General features: G+C 34.3%; 1 protein-coding gene across 1 annotated transcript in view; it reads left to right on the top strand.

The window, feature by feature from the left end:
- LOC144439987 (basement membrane-specific heparan sulfate proteoglycan core protein-like) overlaps positions 1-26,143 on the top strand; it is a 26,275-nt gene extending 132 nt beyond the window's left edge. The window contains exons 1-27 of the mRNA XM_078129216.1: position 1; positions 1,175-1,486; positions 2,137-2,424; positions 3,395-3,670; positions 4,027-4,302; positions 5,098-5,364; positions 6,002-6,265; positions 7,008-7,271; positions 7,867-8,133; positions 8,385-8,648; positions 9,038-9,304; positions 9,622-9,888; positions 10,678-10,944; positions 11,271-11,534; positions 12,430-12,693; positions 13,939-14,202; positions 15,153-15,416; positions 16,941-17,204; positions 18,046-18,303; positions 18,981-19,250; positions 20,123-20,404; positions 21,748-22,059; positions 22,872-23,003; positions 23,188-23,206; positions 23,634-23,713; positions 24,330-24,349; positions 25,527-26,143. The exon at position 1 is cut by the window's left edge and continues 132 nt beyond it. Coding sequence (XP_077985342.1) covers position 1; positions 1,175-1,486; positions 2,137-2,424; positions 3,395-3,670; positions 4,027-4,302; positions 5,098-5,364; positions 6,002-6,265; positions 7,008-7,271; positions 7,867-8,133; positions 8,385-8,648; positions 9,038-9,304; positions 9,622-9,888; positions 10,678-10,944; positions 11,271-11,534; positions 12,430-12,693; positions 13,939-14,202; positions 15,153-15,416; positions 16,941-17,204; positions 18,046-18,303; positions 18,981-19,250; positions 20,123-20,404; positions 21,748-22,059; positions 22,872-23,003; positions 23,188-23,206; positions 23,634-23,713; positions 24,330-24,349 — 5,973 coding nt within the window. The 3' untranslated portion in view covers positions 25,527-26,143. The remainder of the gene's footprint in view (positions 2-1,174; positions 1,487-2,136; positions 2,425-3,394; positions 3,671-4,026; positions 4,303-5,097; positions 5,365-6,001; positions 6,266-7,007; positions 7,272-7,866; positions 8,134-8,384; positions 8,649-9,037; positions 9,305-9,621; positions 9,889-10,677; positions 10,945-11,270; positions 11,535-12,429; positions 12,694-13,938; positions 14,203-15,152; positions 15,417-16,940; positions 17,205-18,045; positions 18,304-18,980; positions 19,251-20,122; positions 20,405-21,747; positions 22,060-22,871; positions 23,004-23,187; positions 23,207-23,633; positions 23,714-24,329; positions 24,350-25,526) is intronic.
- Positions 26,144-26,807: the final 664 nt, after the last annotated feature.

The following is a 26,807-nucleotide window of genomic DNA, read 5'->3' on the forward strand; positions in this document are numbered from 1 at the left end:
AGTAAGTGTTACGTTTTTAAAAGTACTGCTTACACTTGCAGGTGAACTACAATGGTTCTATTTTTGACTTGGCGTTATTGTCTAGAACAATTTCCGTGTACCTTCGATTTCAAGGCGATGCATCCAGGAAGTGTACCTGCCTGTAATTATAAGAAATATCGGACGAATCCTATCGATCACAATTCAACTGTAACGTCCCTATATATGTATGACTCGTCTATTTTGCGGGAATGTGATGTATTCCGATGAATGTTTAAGTAGAGTTATGTAAAACCAAGTTACATAAATCATGCATATCTTTAACCATACGGAATCAATTACATGAAATCATACAGTGTCTTTGGACAGTTACGTACAAACTTAATAGGAATAAACACTACGCAGTCGATGTCGCCACTACTTTCTTTTCTGTTACTAGTCGGTAATGTATCACAATATTGATCTTGAACCGTTGTTATATATTTACTTTCCCATATTTCAATCACACTTGGACAATCTCTTTCGCTCTTCTGTCCCGTTAGGTACTCTAATTTACATCAATGAATACCATGCATTCGTTATTTGCACGGTTCATCGGTTTATTATACATTATATAATTATTAGAGTAGTTGTAGTCCATAATTTTCATAATTGATAATGTAACGAGGTCGTACAACAACAACAACAACAACAACAACAACAACAGCAACTACTACAACTACAACAATAACAGCAGCAGCAACAACATTAACAACAGAAACTAAAACAAAACACAACAACAACGTAGCAACAGCAACAGCAACAGAAACAACAAATATCATGTTTGTTGTGTTCACACTGGCAAATGAACTGCATTTTGTCATATATTTTTTTCTGAAATGATGTGTACAATTCAGCGACACTGGCCATAATACGGAGTTCATGGTAAGGTGCAAACAATAAATACATCACACTATTAGTGTTCCAATGACGGACTGAACAGTCATGTAATCGAACATGTCTATTTCCAATAGTAGTGTTCATAATTATAATTATCACATCATTATCCAAATACAGATTCATTGATCAATAATTTTGAGATACATCACTTTGTGTATGAAATCCGTATGATGGCCAGTGTTGCTGATTGTTATACCTCATCTCATAGAAACTACGTATGCATGCTCGTGAATATCCTGTTGTTGGTTTCTTACAGCACTGTCCCTTGAATTCAAGGAGGAACCCATTGAGACCATCGCTTTACTGAACCAATCGACACAAATCAATTGTAGTTTCACTGGCCGTACCACTGAGTCTGGGAAGTGGTACATCCATGAAACATTGGGATTTCGGTTGTTAGCTGCTGATCCAACTGTATATGATTCAAATTATGAAGTGAATTTTACTGACATTGGAGATCAGTATACCTTTAATCTACACATACCGTATGTTACTGCAAACATGGAGTTTAGTCATGAATGTCGAAGCACAGCAAGCCTAAGAAAAACAGTACCATTGCATGTTGTAGGTAAGTCATTTGTGTATATTCTGAGAATAACAAGTTTTGATCCCTCTAGGGTTAAATCAGATAGAGCCAAAATGCCTGTATCTATTCTATTCTATTCTATTCTATTCTATTCTATTCTATTCTATTCTATTCTATTCTATTCTATTCTATTCTATTCTATTTTATTCTATTCTATTTTATTCTATTTTATTCTATTCTATTCTATTCTATTCTATTCTAATCTAATCCAATCTAATCTAATCTAATTAATCTAATCTAATATAATCCAATCTAATCTAATCTAATTAATCTAATATAATACAATCTAATCAATCTAATCTAATCTAATCAATCTAATGTAAGCTAATATAATCTAACCTAATCTAATCTAATTTAATCTAATCTATATCATAATATAAAATATCCAATAATCGGTATCTGGAATTTTCATATAGACCACATAAAATACAACTTACAGACAGTTTCAAATACGTTTTAAAGAATGCCTTTAATGTACAATTTTCATGAATTTAGTATCACCATTATTAATCATTAAACATACATTTATAGTTATCAATATCCCATGTTGCACAGTCTTGTTATATCTTCCATTTCAATTTGTATAATTACCTAAATCTGATGATTTTGAAATATGTTTCATTTTATTGCAGGTGAGAGCCCAACCTATGACGTCAGTCCATCTAGTAGGGTTGTGACTGGAAATGCTATAACAATCACATGTACCATGACGAAGGCTGTACCACCAGGTGATCTAGTAATCTTGATGGATAATGACATACTGGCATCTGTAAACCAAACTAGTACAACTTTAGTTACACGTGGGGTCGGTAAAGAAAACAATGGTAGTGTGGTCACCTGTTGTTTACTCTATGAAACCCTACCACCCCCCGAAGACAAACAATTGAATTGTGCTGAAGAAACCGTTATGATTGTCGAATGTAAGTATTGTTGTGGTATTTCTTCTAACACAACTGTTATAATCATTTGTGCTTTCACAAGTCAGTATTCTTTATTATCTAATTTGGAATTCTTAAGGATGACTCTAAAGATGACAAACCACAAGACAGAACTCTTATTTAAATATAATACATGATCGACATATCATAATGAAGGTTAATTACATGATTACTCAAACAATTGAAGAGAAAACCACTTACAGACGTGGTTGCATAGACAACCTAATATACACTCGTTTTGTGCTCTCATGTCATACAATTACTATTCAGTAATAACCAAATTGGCAATTCTTGTGTACAAATCATCCACTCATTAGCCCCATCTACACGGCACTAAAAATCCTACCTGAGGTAGGAATCAGGATAGTTTGAAGCCTGTGTAGACGCAAACGCGTCCTGAAACCGTCCTGGCTTAGGACACCTTTGAGAGGTTTCCTGAACCCCCCCCCCCCCCGACTTCGTCCTATGTACTGCCATGACGGAACGCGCGACATCTGCGCTGTAACCTTCCTACGTGTAGATATAAATCTATCCTACCTCAGGTAGCACTTAGGACTGTCTCAGGTAGGACGATCTATGTGTAGATGGGGCTATTTTTGTTGTTTTCCTCCTATGTATACATTCACTGCTTCGGCTTGAGCATCATCAAATTATTGGTAAAGAGTGCTAACCGTTATGCAGTCACTATAACTGTGACATTGCCCTCGCTGACATGTCTTTCTATTCACATTTAGTAAAAGGCTATCTATATACATGGAATCACACCAACAATTGAATATTAAACATATCATGATGAAAAAAAGACGAAATTAAATAAATGATGACAAATAAATATTAAAATGAAAATTAATTATAAACTGATATATTAAATAGACTATATAACATTTACCTGTATAGATCCACATGTTGTAACTAATATATTAAATAGACTTTATAACATTTACATCTACAGATCCACCAGTGGTAAACATTACCAGTGAATCAGATAACTTCGCAATTGAAGGGAATGATTTTATTGCTGAATGTGTCATCACTGAAGAAGGACAACCACGACAGATTGACCACTGGTATTGGGTAGGTCCTAATGATGTAATATTTAACGGTAAATATATACGGTTACCAAGTATATCAAGATCACAGAGTGCTACTTACACGTGTTATGCATCGAATACTTACCATGATGGCACGAATGGTACAGGAACAGCAAGAATTGAAGTCATCGTACAGTGTAAGTAGTTAGTTTAAATTTATACATTCGAAAATATTACGAATTAAAGGTGCTTGGTTAATTTCTACAGTGTGTTTACAAACTGCCCATTGTCTTTAAAGTCGTTTTCCACACTTCTTTTCTAAATATTTACACGTTGCAAGAATGAAAACCCGTGATAACCCCTGCTTAAATCGCGAGTGAAACATTTAAACGTGTTCCTATGGTAACACCCATGGTGAAGACCCATATCAAGAGCCCAACCTTTTTAATTTAAAATGTGTACAATTTTTTTTCTTTGTTATAAATATCTTACAAAACGATCATATTGCTGAGCCAATTGTTATAGTTAAAGTAAGATTCACTCCACGTTCTAGATCCACCGGTCGTACAAATTAATGTTACATATTCATCGACTATACTAGAAGGTATGGATTTTCAATCAAAATGCTACGTGACAGACGATGGCTATCCACCGGTCGTCGATAACTTGTTTTGGGAACTACCAGATGGAAATCAGTACACCGGTCAATTTCTGCACTTGGTCTCGCTTTCAAGAATGGATGTGGGAAGGTACACATGTGTTGCGCGAAACACATACCACGATGACACGAATGGAATAGCTATAGCATATCAAGAATTGGATGTACAATGTAAGTATGGACGATCTGGTTATTATTTCTACCTTCCGTATCTGACATTTAAATCACCAGTAAAGACAGATTGAATTTAAGGTTTCGATATATCGTTTGTATTTAGTGACAGTAAAGATAACACAACATTCTCCGTAAGGCCTACTAAAAAAGCTGTGATTACGATTTGCTCAACTTTAGAATAGGTGGGGTAGGTAGATTTTTTATTTTATTAAATTATATCTCTTTTTTTCATGTGTGAGTGTCTAGTTCAGGTAGTTATGTTTTCCGTTGTTTTCCATATGTTCTCTGTTTTATTGGTTTCTTCCCATCAGATGTATATCCATTACAGATTAGAAGAACAGCTTCCACTCTCTTTCTTTCCTTCTCGAATATGTAAAATAAAAGTTTAGGATCGGCAGTGAAAGACTAGTTGGGGTCGGGTAAACGGAACAAAAAATTATTATTAGGCCTACGAAAGCATTAATACACCTCAAAGTTCTGGTCAGATACGTACAAATTGATGAAAGGAAAACATGTAACTTTGTTTTCGAGTAAATGTAAATGTAAACATTATGGCATGGTTCATTACATCAAGCGAATAGTGCTCCCTTCATTCACAGATAAAAGTATTTTCCTTGCGCTTCATCGAACGTATAATTAACTAAGGCTGGTAAGTACGTACGTCAATACATGTATAAAATTACATTTTTGAGTTTTTATTTAGAGTAATGACCATTTTAAGATTTTGACTGCAAATGCTACAAAGATATATCCATTTTTCCCCGCCCCTAAATATTATTTACCTTTATATAGATTATCCAAATATTACCATTCTCGAAGAAAGCGACGGAAAGGTCATCAGAGGTCAGGATTATCAGGCCAGGTGTGACGTTGATGCCAACCCTTCAGCTGATGTGGTATGGGACTTCTCAAACGATAATGTTATGATTGACACACCACTACTTGCTATCAGCAATGTAGATTTACAACATTCAGGAAATTACACATGCATAGCTAATAATACTGTGTTTACTGGGGACCATGGCACGGCAACAGAATCTCTGTATCTGGATGTACAATGTAAGAATAACCTTTGACCTTTCTTAGCGACAATTTATGGTTCACCCTGCCAACCTAAAAGGAAAGTGAATACATGCAAATGAATACAACAAGTTTAAACTTGTTGAAAGGTGTATCCAATCTATATAAATTAGTGAATGGAGATAAATCATACGCCCAAACACCTATGTATGCACATCAAAATTATCAAAGACAGAGACAAAGAAGGAACTGAAACGTAGTGAAGCATATATTAACCATTTATCCTTGTAACCCTTGACCTTTACCCATCAATCTTTAGCTGACGGCAACAACTAGCTATTCCTTCAGGTCGATTGGTTAGTTCTAGCTTCCCGTATGATAAACGTTGCCTATCAGTGGAGATATCAGGAATCTATTGGATATGTTGCTCTGAACCAGCTTTTTCTCAAACTTTGACAAACAACTGAGATTCACACCTACATTGTCATCCGAATCCGAACTTGGCCTTTAATAAGTACGCAGGGCCATCAATATAGGAAATATGGACTTTATTGAAATTGTCACATACGTATAACCAATAGTAAATCATGAACATAAAAAATAAATGACAACATGTTATTCCTCACAGTATATTACTTTCCCCTGATCATATGGTTATATTATATTGATCCTCTAGACCTAAATAAACCAACTATAGATGACAGTAGTTCAGCAAAGGTCATCGAAGGTCAACAGTACTACGCTATGTGTTCGGCAGAGTCCAACCCTAGACATGATATATATTGGTCTTTACGTGGAGAAGCTACTCTGTACAATGGTCTATTAGATATTAGAGTAGCTAATAGAAACGACAGTGGTACATACACGTGTATTGTTAATACTACATTCTGGAATGAAGAATCTGAAAATAAGTCATCTGCTATATTTTTGGATGTTGAGTGTAAGTAGCAATTAATAAAATTATGAAAATCACCATTGTTATTATCAATATAATCAACATATTCATTTTAAGTTGATATTGCATGTATATTTCTACACAGTTCAACACACACACCAACCCACAGGCACAGACTGGCAGACATTGAAAAACAGAGAGAAAAACAGATAGGCAGAGAGACGGACAAACAGACGCACACACACATATACATATATAACCAGACATTAATTTCCTGTGTATTTCGTATGTCTTTGTGTCTGTGTATCGCTCTGACTGCCTCGTCTCCGACTGTCTGTCACTGACTCACTGACTCACTCACTTTCACTCCCTCACTCACTCACTCCCTCACTCACTCACTCACTCACTCACTCACTCACTCACTCACTCACTCACTCACTCACTCACTCACTCACTCACTGTCTGTCTGTCTGTCTGTCTGTCTGTCTGTCTGTCTGTCTGTGTCTTATAATTATCACTTTCCATATTCTACCTCGTATATAATTATCGTCGATTATGTCAGTTTGTCTTTTATAAGGTTGTTATTTTCCTTTCTAATTTGTCATATTTTTCAGCACGTTCATATCACAATTCTTGTATTTCCCATTTAGTGGGTGTGATATACAATAATTGGATAATTTTCAAAATGAAATGAAAGGTCAAGTCCAAAGTACAATGATTGATATTCAATTATAAACCAATGGTAATGTTCTACATATTTGTTATGACATAACTCTTTCTTTCACAGATGTATCTGAACCAATTATATATGACGTCACGGATGGAAAGGTTATCGAAGGTGAAAGTTATTACGCTAATTGTTCCACTGATACCAATCCCGTTGGTAGAACATTTTGGACTTCTCCCCAGGGTGTTGAAACTGACAACGATGACCTTGAAATAATTGGATCGAGTAGAGGTGATAGTGGTAACTATGTGTGTACTACTAATACCACTTACTGGAATGGACAACATGCAATAACAAATACCACTGTCTATGTAGACGTTCAATGTAAGTATGGCCATTTCTACAAACCAATTCGAAACCATTCACAGGGTTTTACATTGTCTAAGCTTGTGCCAAGGGTTGTAACGTTATATGTTTTATTTGCAATTTGTTATTTATTGTTGTCATCAATCGAAACTATCGTAAACATAGTTTGAATAGTTTAGATAGACATATAACTGAAGTCAGATATATTTTTAGACGTAATATTTACCAGTTATAAATCATCTTATCATTACACACAGTTACGTGCTTCTGAAATAATATGTACATGGAGGCACAGATAAGTAAGATAGCAATTTCAGGCAACTATTAATATTATGAATTTATACTTGTATAGAGTTTGATATTTTACAGACACTTTAAGACATAAATGCCACGAAATAATTATTGACATGTTTTTGTTTGTTTGTTTGTTTGTTTGTTTGTTTGTTTGTTTGTTTCTGTTTGTTTGTTTCTGTTTGTTTGTTTGTTTGTTTGTTTGTTTGTTTGTTTGTTTGTTTGTTTGTTTGTTTGTTTGTTGTTCTTTTTTCAACGAGCTAATATAACTCTTCTGTAGCTGTTCTTTTGTTAATTTTCGTGCCATGCCATATTTGTACAGATCAACCATATGTAGACATCGTCGATAATAGTAATGGCAGAGTAATTGTAAACCAACCATACACAGCATACTGTAGAGTTGATGCCAATCCAGCAGCTGACATAACATGGGAGGATGATACTGGTAACGTTAATACACAAGACACTGAGTTGGTTATCAATAACGCTCAAAGACATCATGCAGGAATCTATACATGCAGAGCCAATAACACGTTTTATAATGGTGATCTTGGACTTGGAGAGGCGTTCGTGATATTGGATGTACAATGTAAGTTTTTTCTAATTATATTAATTAATTAACATGATGCGACTCTATATTATATACAGAAATGTCTAGATAACTCACAACAGAGAGAGAGAGAGAGAGAGAGAGAGAGAGAGAGAGAGAGAGAGAGAGAGAGAGAGAGAGAGAGAGAGAGAGAGAGAATGTAAAAAAAAATTGTGTAACTATTAATAAAGCCCCTTTTCAAACTCTGTCATAATATTTCACAATTTTTTCTACTTCTACTTTCACCTTAGACATCTCAATTCCAGTTATTTATTATAAAAATAATGGAAAAGTCATCGAAGGTCTGCCTTATTATGCTAACTGTTCTACCGATGCGAACCCAAATGCCAATCTGTATTGGTCATACCCAGGTGGTCGAGTCACCCTTCGCCATGACATTGACATTGCATATTCCGACAAAACAGATAGTGGTACATACATATGTATGGCTAATACCACATTCTGGGATGGTGACAGAGGCAGCCAATCATCGGAGTTGTATATAGATGTACAATGTAAGTTTATATGGCAAATACTCTATTCTGTTTTATAATAGCCCAACTTGGAGTTTGTTTCCATGACAACAATGTAATGATCATTAAAATATTCAGATTAACTTTCTGAGGTTAATAATAACATCAATATCAAAGCATAGAAAGGAACCTTGTAGGATAGATATTACCATTTGAAGGACCTAATCCTATGTACTCACAGTGACTAATTGTATGCTCTCTCACGTCAGGTTGTGAAGTGCTAGAATACATTAGAACTCAAGCACTTAAAAGACTTTACTTTACTTTGATATCCAGGAGTTTGTTTCCCCTTACACCGATATTGCCAACTATATGGAATAACGGTAGTATGTTTAAATAATGGTTTAATCCTCCACTTTTAAAAAACCCAGATGAACCGTACGTATCAATTGATGATGACAGTAATGGCAAAGTTATCATAGGACAACCCTATCAAGCTACCTGCAACGTTGATGCCAATCCACGGGCAAATATCACATGGGAAAACATTGACGACAACTTTAGAGTGCATGACACCATATTAGCAATACAAAATGCTACTTTAGACAACGCTGGTAATTACACATGTAAGGCCAAAAATCAGATGTACACCGGTGACATCAGGCAAGGGGAGGATACTATCACCTTAGATGTACAATGTAAGTTTTATTTTATATGAATACATTTTAACATATCTTTATGTATGAACTGTTGTAGCAGTTTACACTCACAGAGAAAAAGATAATTTACCTGCTAAAAGTGAAGCAGGGAAACTTACACTACTCAAATAAAGCATGCGACACAGATCAAGCAATGCATTTGCAAATCAACACATACCATGTTTACATTATGTTGTTAACTTTTACATACCTGCGACTTTGTGGCATTTATTGCCTCTGCTCTATTTACACCGACCACATTACTTTATGTACTAATATGACCTTCTCTTGAACCCCGGACAACTCACTGCAAATAGACATAATGAAGCCAGTTATTTACGATGGACTTAATAAAGGTAAGGTTATCGAAGGTCAACAATACTATGCTACTTGCATAGCCGAGGCTAACCCGGTGTCAGAAATATCTTGGTTACTGCCTAGTGGGGAGACGCAGCACACATATGAACTGACTGTTACAGAAGCTGGTAGAAGTAATGTGGGTGTATACACATGTAATGCAAACACCACGTACTGGAACAATGATACAGAGATAAAGTCATCAACCGTAGAGCTTGATGTACAATGTGAGTAACTGAAGTAACAACATATAAACATTATCTTTATGTATTATCATATTTAACTAGTATTAATAGTGCACTTTACGATATATATACACTACAGCAGATGAAGGGGCTTGTACCAAAAGAGCACAAGTCAATTTATGTGTTATTTTTCACTGTTAACAGTTATATTTTCATTCTAAAAGAAAATTTTAATGTAAAATAAATATACATGAAGTGGAAATTAAGTTAGCTGAAAGTCCAAAAGGAGTACTAAAATGATGTTTGTTTTTGTCATTTTCTAAAAATGGCATATTTCTGAACACTCGTGATGACATTTCTGATAAGTTACTGTTTCTTGTCTTAACCCTTATCTCTTACCATATATATAATGCCGTGGGTGGCGATCGATGGTACCGGATAGTACGGAAAATCGTAATTTATAGATTTGACTTACGACGAAAATGGTCTTGTGCCAAAATCCGTTGTTTGCTCTTTCCTGTAGAAAAGAAGTAAATTATCAGAAATGACATCACGAGTGTTCAGAAATATGCCAAAAACAAACATGATTTTACAACTCCGTTTGGATTCTGCTAACTTAATTTCTACTTTACGGATAATTAATTTACATTAACGTTTTCTTTTAGAATAAGCATTTTTTTACTTAGGCGCTTATAAGCTTTCATCAGATATGGACATTCCGAATGTTTACTTAAACGAGAATGAAACTGTACATTTAGCATATGATTATGAAAATGAATTATACATCGAATCATTAGCGTTTAACAGTATTATGTGTTTTATAATTGGCAGATATTTCAGATCCAACGATTTATGACGGAAACAGATATGGAAAGGTCATCAAAGGTCGAAGATATTATGCTAATTGTTCAGCTGATTCCAACCCTGTGTCTGGCATTTCATGGCTATCACCGGATGGCAATACAATTCATAGTCATGAACTTGACATTATAGTGACAGATAGAGGTGATAGTGGTGTCTATATATGTAGAGCTAATACTTCATTTTGGAATGGGCAAGAAGAAAACAAGACATCCATAGTTGTCCTGGATGTACAGTGTAAGTTTCACACTGAGATTTCTATGCTCTTTACCTTCAACAAAGAGAAAGTGAATATATTCAGTGTAGTTTTACAACTAAGTAAGTGATATATCGTAACAGTGTGTGCTGTAATCCTATGCTACTTTCTGTGTACAAGTGTAAATATCAAAAGAAGTAATTGGCACAATGGTTCAATTGATGACAGAAATACCTTGTGCGCACCCGAGCATTTAGTGGCACAAACAAGTCAATATCTGTATATCAAACACCAGTTTTAATCCAATCTGTTCATAAATGTAATGTACATTACTATTGAAGCAACCCAAATTAATCCACTCTTACAGATCTATCTGACCCAGAGATTGATGACGTCACAAATGGCAAGGTCATCGAAGGTCACAACTATTACGCAAATTGTGTTGCCCAGAGTAATCCAACTGTAGACGTATATTGGTTATCTCCATCTCGAGAGGAAATTAACAGTCCATCATTGAACATCACAAACTCTGATAGAAGTGATAGTGGTATTTATACATGTTATGCAAATACAACATATTGGACAGATGAACCTGAGGTCAAGTCGTCTGTGATAACATTAGATGTACAATGTAAGTTGAAACTGATGTATAATTACATGTATGTTGTGTTGCTTACCTGAATTGTCTGACAATGTGTACACATTTTTTATTTATTTATCATATCGCGTTAAGACACCATCGCACTATATCACACAAGCTCAATAAATGAACTTCGTTCGCTTTAGTAGGCACCCCGCCCCTTCTCCTAGACGAACGTTTACAACTGCGACATGATGAACATTGCAGTGGTCACACCACTACCATCGTCAAAATGTAAAAACACAGCAAACACATTGAAGTACTAACGGAAACCCAACACGTATTTGACATTAACAGTAAATTCTGTTTTCTATTTTGTGTAGATTTCATATTCTCGTCGAAAGTAATACTATGTAATGTAATGTAGTGTAATGTAATATTACATGTATATTATGTTATGTTATGTTATGTTATATTGTGTTATGCTAAGTGACGTTACGATACATTATGTTATTATACATTGTGTTGTTGCATCATATTACATTACATTACATTGTGTTTTCATGTCATGTTATGTCATGTCATGCTATTATGTAATGTTATGTTATGTAATGTTGTGTAAGTTTACATTATATATGTTATGTAATGTATTAGTATGTTATGTTAAGTTTAATACTCATGTTACTGTATGCTGCCATGTATTGTTATGCTGATATGTGTCTTTGTAATGTGATGTTTAAATTAGTTTGTTTTATTTTGTCATATTAATATGTTATGTTTTTATATGTTACGTTATGTTTTGACATCTTATGTTATGGTGATGTTACATATTGGTAACTTTTTTGACTGACGAGTTTATCGACATAATCATTATTTATTCATAAAGAATACACCAACTAAATTAAAAACAATAATTGACCAAGTTGAAATAACTGTATTTTAACAGATATATCATACCCATATATCTATGACATCAGCAATGGAAAGGTCATCGAAGGTCAGCCGTACTACAGCAATTGCTCAAGTGATTCCAACCCAGATGGAGATATTTATTGGCAGTTACCATCTGGATTGAAGTCCTACAGTCAGGAGGTCATTCTTTCAGTCGCTATGAGAAATGACAGTGGTGAATATGCATGTACAACTAATAATACATACTGGAATGGAGATCCTGGAATAAAAACGTCGATTTTAAACCTTGATGTTCAATGTAAGTGTATACCCAGATATTGTAACTTAACAGTAAGAACTGTCACAGTTGTACCTGTTTAAAAGTAATAAATAACATTTTATAAAATCACTATTGTGTTTGTCTCATCTATCTCATATCTATATCTATTTCTAGTGTATATATCTCCTATTTTTGATTTGTGATTTACCATACTGTCTTCCTTTGTTATGTATAATAAATATCCTACAGGACATTTCAGTATCTTGTCTCCTTGGCTCATTTTATTAACCCCTCTTCACCCGATCAGATTAATATTTAGTGTCTAATTAATTTTCAACCTTTTCCTTCTTTCTAATACATATCTGTTATAACTATGACAGAACATTCTGTAACAACTATGATTGTATGCATGGCAAGCAAAACAAACAACACATGATTAACATATGGATTATCGTTTATAATTAGTATAGATCTTTCGATTTTGCTTTGACTGAGTGAGTGAGTGAGTGAGTGGATGGGTGGGTGGGTTATTGAGTAAGTGGGTGAGTTATTGTTGTTGTTGTTGTTGTTGTTGTTGTTGTTTCTTTATTCCTCGTCAAGAGAATTTACATCAACACAAAATCAAAACCTACAAGTGAGTGAGTGAGTGAGTGAGTGAGTGAGTGAGTGAGTGAGTGAGTGAGTGACTAATTTACTGACTTGCCGACTGCCTGACTGATTGACTTGTATTGATTGATTGATTGACTGACTGACTGACTGACTGACTGACTGACTGACTAACTAACTAACTAACTAACTAACTGATTGACTAACTGACTGACTGATTTACTAACTAATAACTAACTAACTAACTAACTAACTGACTAACTGACTAACTAACTAACTAACTAACTAACTAACTAACTAACTAAAACTAACTGACCGAGTAACTGACGGAGATTAGCTGACTGAAAGTTGCACACTGTAATTTCCATACTGTATTCATTTTATTCGAATAAGAGAAAGCACATGTATACAGACAAGTTCTAAAACCAGTAAGCGACTCTCTGCAACAGTACAGGTTGTAATACTATGCGACCCTTTTGTATACATGTACAAATAAAGAGAGGAAATTGGTTTATTGGTTCAATTGTTGACTGAATTACCCTGTGTGCACCCGAGCATTCAGTGACACAAGCCCCAACAAGGGATGTATATCATAACTACATCGTTTTAATCTAATGTATTCATACTCTTACACTGCTATCTATATCTACAATTGGATCAATACATTTATTCTTACAGATCTATCTGATCCAGAGATTGGTGACGTCACAAATGGCAAGGTCATCGAAGGTCACAACTATTACGCAAATTGTGTTGCCCAGAGTAATCCAACTGCAGACGTATATTGGTTATCTCCATCTCGAGAGAAAATTAACAGTCCATCATTGAACATCACCAACTCTGATAGAAGTGATAGCGGTACTTATACATGTTATGCAAATACAACATATTGGACAGATCAACCTGAGGTCAAGTCTTCTGGGATAACCATAGATGTACAATGTAAGTTGAAAATGGTGTATACTGCTTCTTTTTTGCTTACCTCAATTGTCTAACAATAATATGTACATATTTTACACCTTTCTTTACTTATTGATCATTTCTTGATAAGGCGCCATCGCACAATATCACACAAGCTCGATAAATGAACTTCGTTCGCTTTAGTAGCCAAAAAACGCCTCCCCTTCTCCTAAACGAACGTTTACAAGTGCAACCTCGACACTTTTATATATGATGCAAACCATGATCACAATTGTAGCGGTCACACAACTACCATCGTGTAAATGTAAAAACATAGTAAACACATTGAAGTGCTACCGGAAACTCAACACTGTACATCACATTAACAGTAAATTCCGTTTTTCTGTTTTGTATTTTGTGTAGATTTCATACACTCGTCCAAAGTGATGCAATGTAATGTAATTTAGTGTAATGTAATAATTCATTATATTATGTTATTTTCAGTTATGGTATGTTAAGTTATGTTACATTATGTCGTCACGTCATATTACATTACTTTACATTGTGTTATTATCATGTCATATCATGTAATGTAATATCATGCTTATATGTTATTGTATATAATGTTATTCTATCTAATTTTACATTATATTATGTTATGTCACGTGTTTATATATTATAATACGTTACTCATGTTAGTGTATGCTGCCATGTTATGTTATGCTGATATGTTTCTTTATATATATTGTTTTTATGTAATGTAGTGTTATGTTAAAATTATTTTACTTTATTTTGTCATGCTATTATGCTTGGTTATGTTATGTTTTACATGTTATGTTATGTTTTGACATCTTGTATTATGTTGATATTACATATTGGTAATTGTTTTGACTGGGTTTGTCGACATATTCATTATTCATAAAGAACTTAATTCAATACCAATTAAATTAAAAACAATAATTGACCAAGTTGAAATAATTGTATTTTAACAGATACATCATACCCATATATCTATGACATCAGCAATGGAAAGGTCATCGAAGGTCAGCCGTACTACAGCAATTGTTCAAGTGATTCCAACCCAGATGGAGATATTTATTGGCAGTTACCATCTGGATTGAAGTCCTACAGTCAGGAGGTCATTCTTTCAGTCGCTATGAGAAGTGACAGTGGTGAATATGCATGTACAACTAATAATACATACTGGAATGGAGATCCTGGAATAAAAACGTCAATTTTAAACCTTGATGTTCAATGTAAGTGTATACCCAGATATTGTAACTTAACAGTAAGAACTGTCACAGTTGTACCTTTTTAAAAGTAATAAATAACATTTTATAAAATCACTATTGTGTTTGTCTCATCTATCTCATATCTATATCTATTTCCAGTGAATCTATCTCCTATTTTTGATTCGTGATTTACCATACTGTCTTCCTTTGTTATTTATAATAAATATCCTACATGACATTTCAGTATCTTATCTCCTTGGCTCATTTTATTAACCCCTTTTTCACCCGATCAGATTAATATTTAGTGTCTAATTTTCAACTATTTCCTTCTTTCTAATACATACCTGTTATAACATAATATTCTGTAACAATTCTGAATGTATGTATGCGTGGCAAGCAAAGCGAACAATCCATGATTAACGTATGTATTATCTTATATAACTAGTATAGTTAAGTCAGATCTTTTGATTTTGCTCTGAGTGAGTGAGTGAGTGAGTGAGTGAGTGAGTGAGCGAGTGAGTGAGTGAGTGAGTGAGTGAGTGAGTGGTTGAGTGAGCTGTTGTTGTTGTTGTTGTTGTTGTTAATGTTGTTTATGTATTCCTCCTTAAAAAAGAAGGTACATCAACATAAAATCAAAAACTACAAGTGAGTGTGTAACTACCTGCCTTACTGACTGACAGACTTGCATTGACTGACTGACTGACTGACTGACTGACTCACTTACTGATTGACTAGCTAACTAACTAATTACCTACCTACCTACCTACCTAACTAACTAACTAACTAAGTAAATAACTAACTAACTAACTAACTAACTCAATATATAACCATCCAAATAAATAAATAAATAAATAAATGCATACATGTATAAATAAATAACTGCTAACTGACTAACTAACTGACTGACTAACTAACTAACTAACTGACTGATTGACTGTCTAACTAACTAACTAACTAACTAACTAACTAACTAACTAACTAACTAACTAACTAACTAACTAACTAACTAACTAACTGACTGACTGACTGACTGACTGACTGACTGACTGACTGACTGACTGACTGACTGACTGACTGACTGACTGACTGACTAACTAACTAACTAACTAACTAACTAACTAACTAACTAACTAACTAACTAACTAACTAACTAACTAACTAACTAACTAACTAACTAACTAACTAACTGACCGAGTGACTGACAGAGATTAGCTGACTGAAAGTTGAACACTGAAATTTCCATACTGTATTCATTTTATTCGAATAAGAGAAAGTGAATATATACAGACAAGTTCTAAAACCAAGTAAGCTACTCTCTGCAACAGTACAGGTTGTAATACTATGCCACCCTTTTGTATACACGTACAAATAAAGAGAGGAAATTGGTTCATTGGTTCAATTGTTGACAGAATTACCCTGTGTGCACCCGAGCATTCAGTGACACAAGCCCCTGCAGGGGCTATATATCATAACGTTTTGATCTAATGTATTTATTCTCTTACACTGCTATCTATATCTACAATTGGATCAATACATTTATTCTTACAGATCTATCTGATCCAGAGATTGGTGACGTCACAAATGGCAAGGTCATCGAAGGTCACAACTATTACGCGAATTGTGTTGCCCAGAGTAATCCAACTGCAGACGTATATTGGTTATCTCCATCTCGAGAGGAAATTAACAGTCCATCATTGAACATCACAAACTCTGATAGAAGTGATAGTGGTACTTATACATGTTATGCAAATACAACATATTGGACAGATCAACCTGAGATCAAGTCTTCTGGGATAACATTAGATGTACAATGTAAGTTGAAACTGATGTATAATTATGTTGTGGTGGTTACCTAGATTGTCAAATAAGATTCTGTACACACATGGCATCTCTCTTTACTAGGACATCCTCTCTAGTTTGATAAGATACACGTTAATAATTACACTTTTATTATGGTAGAATTGGTGTTGATATGTACATGTTTATCCATCTATGCCATTCATACACTGCATCAAGGAAAGATTCTATATAACAATAAGGCAATTCCATTTGACCATGTTCTGACAACATTATCCACCTCACAGTGTCATCACAAGGTGCTAATCATACACACTCACATATCAAGAAGTGTTTGAGTGTGAGAAATATTAAATTCCTTGAAGAATGTTATTAGTTGATTGTCTGATTGCACTGACCGACCGACTGATTGAATAACGGACCTTCTGACTGACTGACTGGCTGACTGACTGACTGACTGACTGACTGACTGACTAACTGCATGACTGGGATTGAGTGCCTGAGTCTCTGACTCACTCTTTGACTCACTCTATGACTCACTCTTGGACTCACTACCTGACTCATTCACTCATTACTGACTGACTGACTGACTGACTGACTGACTGACTCACCCACCCACCCACCCATAAAGAAACAACAACAACAACAACAACAACTCACTCACTCACTCACATTATTATTCAAACTTTCTGAACAAGAAAAAAACAAATTAAAACATTAAATGAATATTTTGTGAAGAGACATCCATTGTATAGCCATATCAACACACAAACCAGACTACGGGAAACTGCAATTCCAAGAAACAGATTCTAAGAACAGAAACAGCAAGTTCTAATTATATCCTGTGTATTTTCAGACCCACCAGAGGGAATGGATAATAATGTGTTCTCTAAGGAGGGTGAGGAGGTACAGCTTTCATGTGGAGTTGTTTCTAACCCATTGCCATTTGAATACAAATGGACCGAAGGTATGAAACAAATATCTACTGATGAGACGTATACAATACAGGAAGTGGATAGGTCTGATGCCGGACAGTACACATGTACAGCTACTAATAAATACCATGACAACACAGAAGGGACTGGCCACACAATAACAACCCTTACAGTCCAATGTAAGTATTTGACCAGCACCGATGAAACAACAACAACAACAACAACAACAACAATAACACTCAGCAACAGCAGCAGCAGCAACAACAACAACAACAACAACAACAACAACAACGTATTTGTGTCACATTTAGAATGTATATCTTAACGTTGCGTTGAATTTTGTATCATCACACCTTGTATTGAATATTTCATAGATACATTTTGAAAGCAACCAAGTCTGTAGGTAATCTGTTATACCTGCCTGCATCCACACTCAAAATAACTCTTCTCTCTATTGCTCGTGTGTGATTTGCTGACGGTAATGTTCCGTCTCTCCAAACTGTTAGTTAGCAAATAATTCATGCGAGAATGTCTGTCTTCGTTGAGGATAATCCGGCCTCAAGATGTGATGATATAAATTTATAAATATTTATAAACCGTCAATAAAAGACCAAAGCGAGTGCCGATTGCTGTAATATTTCTAGTCCACGGAATTGGTATGTTCAAGTGTATGTGTGCATTATTGACATGGGAAAGCTTAAAGTCATAATGTTGACAGAATACAGCAAGAAAAGATATTACACTTAGCTTTTGTAACGAAATAAAAACTTGAACTTAATTTTTTCCTGTTCAAATTTAATACTAATATATGTTATTCATAATATTATTTGATTTGATTCTATATTTTTATTATAAGATAATCCGAATGTCACCATCGAGGTATCAGAGACTATAATTGAAGGTGATGATCTGAACATAAAATGTAAAGCTGTCGATGGAACGCTTTCTCGGTTGGTTCTCTATTTCAAGAACGAATTATTAAAGGAGACCACTGGACGAGCGATAGATCACACAGTTAAAGACATAAATCGTTCTGACGACGGTATTTATGAATGTCGTACAATAACAACGTTTTATGACGGAAGTGAAGGATTAGCATCGGACATGAAAGACGTTACAGTGCAATGTAAGTGTTTAAAGATTTAATTATTATGGAAATCACAAATTCAAATTTTAGTCAATCAACGGAAGTCACACGGACTTGAGAGTTATATGTGATAATGAATGGCATTCCATTTTCTACATTACAGTGATACAATGTTCACAATGACCTACATTTGACGTTATGTTTTACACCCGGGTGGTTTCGTTGTTGTTTTGTCGTCGTCGTCGTCGTCGTCGTCGTCGTTGTTGTTGTTGCTGTTGTTGTTGTTGTTGTTGTTGTTGTTGATGCTGTTGTTGTTGTTGTTGTTGTTGTTGTTGTTGTTGTTGTTGTTGATGCTGTTGTTGTTGTTGTTGTTGTTGTTGTTGTTGTTGTTGTTAGAACACGGTTTCGTTCATATATTTTCTAAACCGGCTGACCGGTCATTCTCGATAAATTTCATCCATTTTCATTCATTCTCACATACATATTTACATAACACTAGTAAGTCTGTACTAATATGCACACTTGAAACTAATTTAAATGCAAACAGTGGCAGAGGGTAACATTCGTGTGTGTTAGTTTCTGTGTATACTGTATTTGTAGCTATATATAGGCTTAAATATACACGATTTCTTCATGTTATTTCAAAGAGACAGTTGACTCAACCTACATTAATGTTCTCCTTCACTCCATCAGATGATAACATGAAAGCTAACAAATTAATGATGATCTCAGCAGTATGTTATATTATTGACAATTACTACAAGTAAGTGTGATGTCACACATGTTTCGCGTCGAAAAAATGAAAGCCGTGTGGTATATTTCTTAATATGCAACTGCTTCTGACATTGAATTGCAAGTATATATTTTATATGGAAATTGACGTTATGTTGATTAATATTCCTTCCCCATAGATGCTTCATCAGTTAAGATTACGTTTACGCCATCGAGTGACATGGTTGAAGGAGACAAAGTAGACATCGGGTGTGATGCAATGGGTGGTGAACCCAGTCCATACAAACTAACATTGACTTATAACCAGAAGGTTATCTCAGAAGAGAAAGAAACGCCACTACAACACACTATTGATAAAATAGACCGTTCACAAAGTGGTACCTATACATGCGTAGCAGTGACCCAGTTCTACGATGATAGTGAAATGGAGTCTACAGACAGTGGAGACATCGTTGTACAATGTAAGCACATTTAAATTAAATAAATCAATAAATAAATTGGTATGTAGGAGAGAGAGAGAGAGAGAGAGAGAGAGAGAGAGAGAGAGAGAGAGAGAGAGAGAGAGAGATACCCACTCCTCAAACACGATATTGTGACAAGACAAACCATATTCCGTTCGCTATTATTTAGTAAAACACACAATGCTTCACGCTGTCATGGTATCGCTCTATCGACTGATACATAGGCTTATCGACTATAGTCTAGATTGATGATTGATTGATTGATTGATTGATTGATTGATTGATTGATTGATTGATTGATTGATTGATCGATTGGATTAATGTCATGTATATGTTATGTTCTGTTTGTGTCGATTTCGTTGTCCCATGTATCAACGATAAAGAAAGTCTCGTATGTGAACATCTCCTAAATCAATTTTACAGTGTCAGAATTGATAGACACATTTTATTACATATCACAACTTTGTGAATGAACTTTAATTAGCAGGGTGTTTTATGTAGTGAACAAATCAAATAAAAGAACTAAAACTCCATAAGTCGATGCGTTGTGATCGGATACATAATACCAAATAAAGAAGGAAAGCGTACTTGTCTACTTTATAGCGTTATCAGTATAACGACATACTCTAAGCCCTATCGTATTTTGTAACAATTTATATATTCCGATAGTTTATGTACATATAAACGCAATCGACAGTGTCAACCCGCTTCCTTTTTGCGATAAATATGACAGTGCAATCCCATTAATTACATCCACAAATGCGATTAGAATATTTATATATGCAACGCATGAGAAAGTTCACGTCATTGATTTTTGTGAATTTATTATGTATGACTCAGCTTCATGAATATGTTTTATCACAAATACCAGATGACTAACAGTCGGGCCTAAACTTTTTTTTTTCGTTTCCGGTTACCCGACCACACCCACTTTTTCTCGCCGACCCTTAACTCTTTTTTTTACGTATTCGATCAAAAAGTAATAAAAATCGCGGAAATTGTGAAGCCTCGCAAAGAATAGTAGATGCGGAAACTGACATCAACTTATAAAGACGATATAAAACTGTTCGTCCAATCTGTCATGGCTGTACATCTGATGAGATGAAACCAATAACAGAGACCATATATAAAAACCCAGAAAACATAACTTCCTGGACTAGACACTCAGATATGATAAAAAATGTATTTAAAAAATAAAATAGAAAATTTACCCACCCCATTTATTCTAAAATTGAATACACTCGAAATCACAAAATTGGATTTTTTTCGGTAGGCCTCATATGCATTAATCATATTTATCAAGAAATATAATTGTTAAAACTAAATCTCTGTACATGTGACAGATCCCCCGACAATCACCGATGACTCAAAGACCCAGACTGAATTCATAGTAAAGAAAGACGAGGAGATTCAGATGAAATGTGGAGCGGATGCTGTTCCCATAGCGACGATCACCTGGTATTACGAGAATAGCATCATATCTGGGAACGAGGCAAATCGAAAGATAGAAGAATTGCCACCGGTAGGATCAACAGTGTCCAGTATCCTGAAGGTAGTGGTAGCCGACGACTCCTACTATGGCACGTACACCTGTGTAGCCGATAATAAATTAGCCCCTACTGACAACCATACTATCGACATAATAAAGTCTGATGGTGAGTTAATGTTATCTGCTGTTATTGTGTAATTTAAATTGAGGACTGAAAAGGTCACAGTTGGAATTTTAAATACTCGTTGTGCCACTGTGCCAAGTTGTTTGTATTATAAGTACATACACAGCATATATATTCATCATTGTCAAACCAAGCACCCTTGTGACTTTATAGAATAAACACACGCTTACTAAGTAGTTGACTAGTTGCTTGTTGGCAGACAACAAATAGGTACTTACCGTGACGTCATCTATAATTAGACGGTTTGATATATTGTTAATAGACCCAATAGCTAGCTACTCAATAGATGTAGAAATTTCAAATGTGACCAGACCTACACCATTTCACAGGTATATGTTATCTTAAGATAACTGGTGTAGAAATAAAACAAAAGAACTCGTTTAAACTATTATCTGGAACATGCATTTCCACTACACAGTTTGCAGTTGAAGGCGTTGTTTTTTATTTATGAAGTATACACGTTTATAAAAAAGTACAGCAAAGCGTGGTGTCTCTGGAATGTTACGTGTGAACAAAGTAAGATAGAATAACACAATATAATGAATTCAAAATGATGTTACCAGTTTTACACTTCGGATAAAGTTATAACAAATACATTTCCTATATACTTCTAATAATCAGTTGTACATTTTTTGGGAAACTTTACAAACTAAATGTAGCATATCTAGTAAACTGTTTAATTAAATGAACAGAAAACAAAATAATCGCTGTTTGTATGACTATTAATATTGTCTTTGTATTATCTATGCCATACATATCAATATTTTCCTCTATATTTTTTATTATTAAAACAGATAATATTATTGACTCTATCAAGATTGCTGTCATCGCTGGGGGCGCACTTCTGTTGCTTACTATTATAATTGCTATAGCGCTTTGTGTTCGCCATCATAACCAGATGAGAAAACGTGACCAGTACAAATTAGGTAAATGGGTTTTAGTTCATTCTTACTATCATCATTGTATGATTAGTTATTTATTTTATTTTTCTTGATCCAATGAAAAAATACGCCCGTCATTTAACTTAGGAAAGACCTTTCCTGAAGAGTAAAATGAATCTATGATTTCAATTGTATTGATTCCATTTTCCGTTATTTGTTTCTTTTCTAGACGATAAAGCTAACAAAAAGTAAGTTTTCTTATTATCTACGACATCCATATATAGATAAGGCTGAATAGTACCAAGCATTCATGAAGGGGTTAGTGCTACAAGGGCCTAACTTCAGAAATGTCATTTCGAGAAAAAAAGACGAAACAAAATATATTTCCGGCGCTAAGCCCTACGACCCTAAATTCCAAGCCCAAATTTTAGGCACTATTTGTCTATAATCAGGACAATTTTTAGTGAGATAAGAGAAGATATAGCAAATTATCGTAAAAATATTTTTTTTTTATAAATATGTAAATTTGTGAAAATAATTTTGAACCATGCTTACCACTAATTTAGAAATCATTTGCAAAATAGACGAAATAAAATACATTCATTGTACTTGAAAAACCACTATTAAAACTTAAAGGGATAATATGAACATGCCAGTTTTTATTTGCTCTGACAGTGCCAGTGCCAGTGGTTTAAAGAAAGGAGAACCACCTGGTGGAATGGAAATGGGTACCGTCAATAATGGATTTCCAAAAGGTACCTCTTGAAAATAGTTTGTTAACAAAAATAAATAATCTGAAAAATAGCAGTTATGTGTAATTGATTCGATATATCATATATCCCCTACAATTGATTTATATATGAAATCATGTTGTAATTACCAATCATATCAAAATATTGTTATATCATTTCCTATTAGGTAGCATTGATACCATGTGGCAAATATCATAGACTGAAATTCAACTATTGTTGTTATTTTCTTGGTCATAATTTATTTCATTTGCGTTTCCATTAATCTCCTAGCTAATCAGCAGAAATTATTTTTATTAATTTCATTATACATTTCAATATTTGACACATGTAATTATTTAAAATATTCTATGTTTGTGTAGTACACATTAATTAGTTATTCAGTGAGTTACACAATATTTCATTCGCTGTTTTATTGTTTATTTAACCCCCTCGTTTTTATTTCGATATGTGTGTGTCTTCCATGTACACCCACGACATTCCATCGCCACCAAAATTCATCACATTTGATCTTCCTCAACGATTCACATTAAATACTGAATGTTGTTGTATTTATATTTCTTTGAAACTCTTTTCTTTTTTCTTGTGCCAACTCCACTATGGTTGCCGGGACATTCTAAAGATACCGGTGAAAAGCGTTGAGTAAGTTACCAGGAATGTTCAAGTAAATAAACCGATATGTTTCTTTGAAGCATTCTCGCAAACCATAGCTGTTATTTCTTCCGCTACACTTCAATTTTTTTTTGGTGTATTAACGTATTTTTTACGTTCTCATTTAAGGTTATCATTCACATTGGGTGCTACATAAATGCTAATTTACTATGAAAACAACATGTTTTTACTCATACCCGCTTGTGTTTTCACGCCATCTAGTAAAATGTAATTATTTTCCTTTTTAATAAGCAAATGTCGACAATAAAAAGTAAGTTGAACGAGAGAGAGAGAGAGAGAGAGAGAGAGAGAGAGAGAGAGAGAGAGAGAGAGAGAGAGAGAGAGAGAGAGAGAGAGAGAGAGAGAGAGAGAGAGAGAGAGAGAGAGAGCGTGAGAGAGGGGGGAGGGGGAGGGAGGGAGGGAGGGAGGGAGAGAGATAAATGGAATTGATGAAAAACTGAATAAGAATGATAAATGTGTTTTTTATTCACAAAGTGTTGGCATTTCATTACTTAAATTGACTTTGTAAATTATTTTTTTATTGTTAGGATATAAACTGGTTGGTAATACAACTTTTTCACATTTAATGTTACTACCAAACTAGAGTGACAATATAGTTTCAAGTAGGCAGTACACAAACTTTATCATTAGTAAAACGTTACTGCATGATACACTCACATGTCTCATACAAGATTTTATTTGTATCTAATTACATAAAAACAAAATACACACTGACAGTGTGTAAGCATATAAATGATATATTTTACCTCACTTTGAATGCAACCGAATGTCACTGTCTGATAAGACAAGGGAGATTCAAACGCAAAATTGTTTATCTGCGTTCTGAGTGACATAAAATGTGACATTTCATGTGTGGATGCGCTGTCGGCGTCGACAATATATATTTCTTGTGTAATTCTTAACAAAAACCATTATTTAATTTACGTATGAGATGAGAAATTATGTGCCGTCTAATTTAAAATCTATAGTCTTTCTGGCTTGGTAGTAAAGTCGTTTAAGTGAATTATGATGTTCATTTTATTCAACTTTTATTTTTATCTTGACTTCTTACATCAATACACAAAAGCGCACCTAATTGTCAAATAGACACTATGTTTTTTTTATTTGAATATTAATTGTTATTTATTCGGTTGTTAATTTATTTTAGGTCTGAACTTCCGAATAAAGTATAAATGCCATATCAGCGACCGAATAATTGATGAAAATAAATGTTTAAAAAGAAGACAAAAAATCCACGCTTATTATCATGATCAATTATACCCTATAGTCATCACCATCATCACCTATGACAAGGCCATAATTTACATCACAGATGAACAATTGTTACATATTATACAGTTACTCTCCTATACACATTACATATTGTATCAAATTGGTATATATAATAATCAGAACGATAAGGAGTGTTATATTATGGATTTGTATGTATTCAGTTTTCTTCAGTGTTTGAAATGTATTTGCCTTTGAATTTAAAACATGTCAGTGTACTTAGGGGCGAGATTATTTGTTCAATGTAGGATGAAAACTGAATTATTTTGCTTTGGGGGTGGGAGATATAAGCCATTTTGATTCTCATCCTACAAAAAACGATTTTAATTTCAATAGATCTGTTTTGCACCGCTAAAATTGAGAAATGGAAGAATAATTGCACAGTAAATGGATGGCACTAAAATAAATTAGTGTCAACAAAAATAACAATTTCCTTACTTCATAACTCCACATGCTACTACATACTGAGTTCAAATTGATTGTGCTGACTGAAAATTTATCAGTTTGGCCAATTTCGTTAGAAGGGGTTTGGAGGGGAGGGGGTTGGGGGTCGGAGGCAAAAGTAAAAGAATTTATTTTTTATTCTACATTAAACTATATATTAATCTCACTCCTAAGTTTAAAATTCAAAATGTACTTCCTTTAAAACTTGAAATGTAATTTCCTTTAGGGTTTGGGGATACTAGTGGTACTATATTTTTAATCAAGATTACATTTTGTATTAATGATTTCGAAATAAATGAAAATGCTTCAAGTGATGAAACACATTATTATTGCGTAGTTACTTTCTTCATATAACATTCACCTTTTTAACTTTCCATTATGGTGGTGACATTCACATGGACGTGCTCAAACCAGGCTTACCAATACACGATTGTATCATTCATATTATCCTTTGTGAATTGAACACTGAAACGTGAATCATATTATAGTCTTACCCATGATATTTGGTATTTACAAACTGACGTAGTTCCGACTACATTTAACCTGTGACGTCAGATGTGGACTATGGGGGTTTAGGAAACTTTGTAAAGATGAAACTAGATGTACCATTTGATAAAAAGAAAAACATCCAACCACATGCCATGAAGAGAAACAGGAAGAAAAACAGCAATAAAATAAAACGATTGATTGAACAGAACAATTAAGACTGTCCTGT

This window comes from Glandiceps talaboti, chromosome 9 (assembly GCF_964340395.1).
Source record: "Glandiceps talaboti chromosome 9, keGlaTala1.1, whole genome shotgun sequence".
In the NCBI taxonomy this organism is placed as follows: Eukaryota; Metazoa; Hemichordata; class Enteropneusta; family Spengelidae; genus Glandiceps; species Glandiceps talaboti.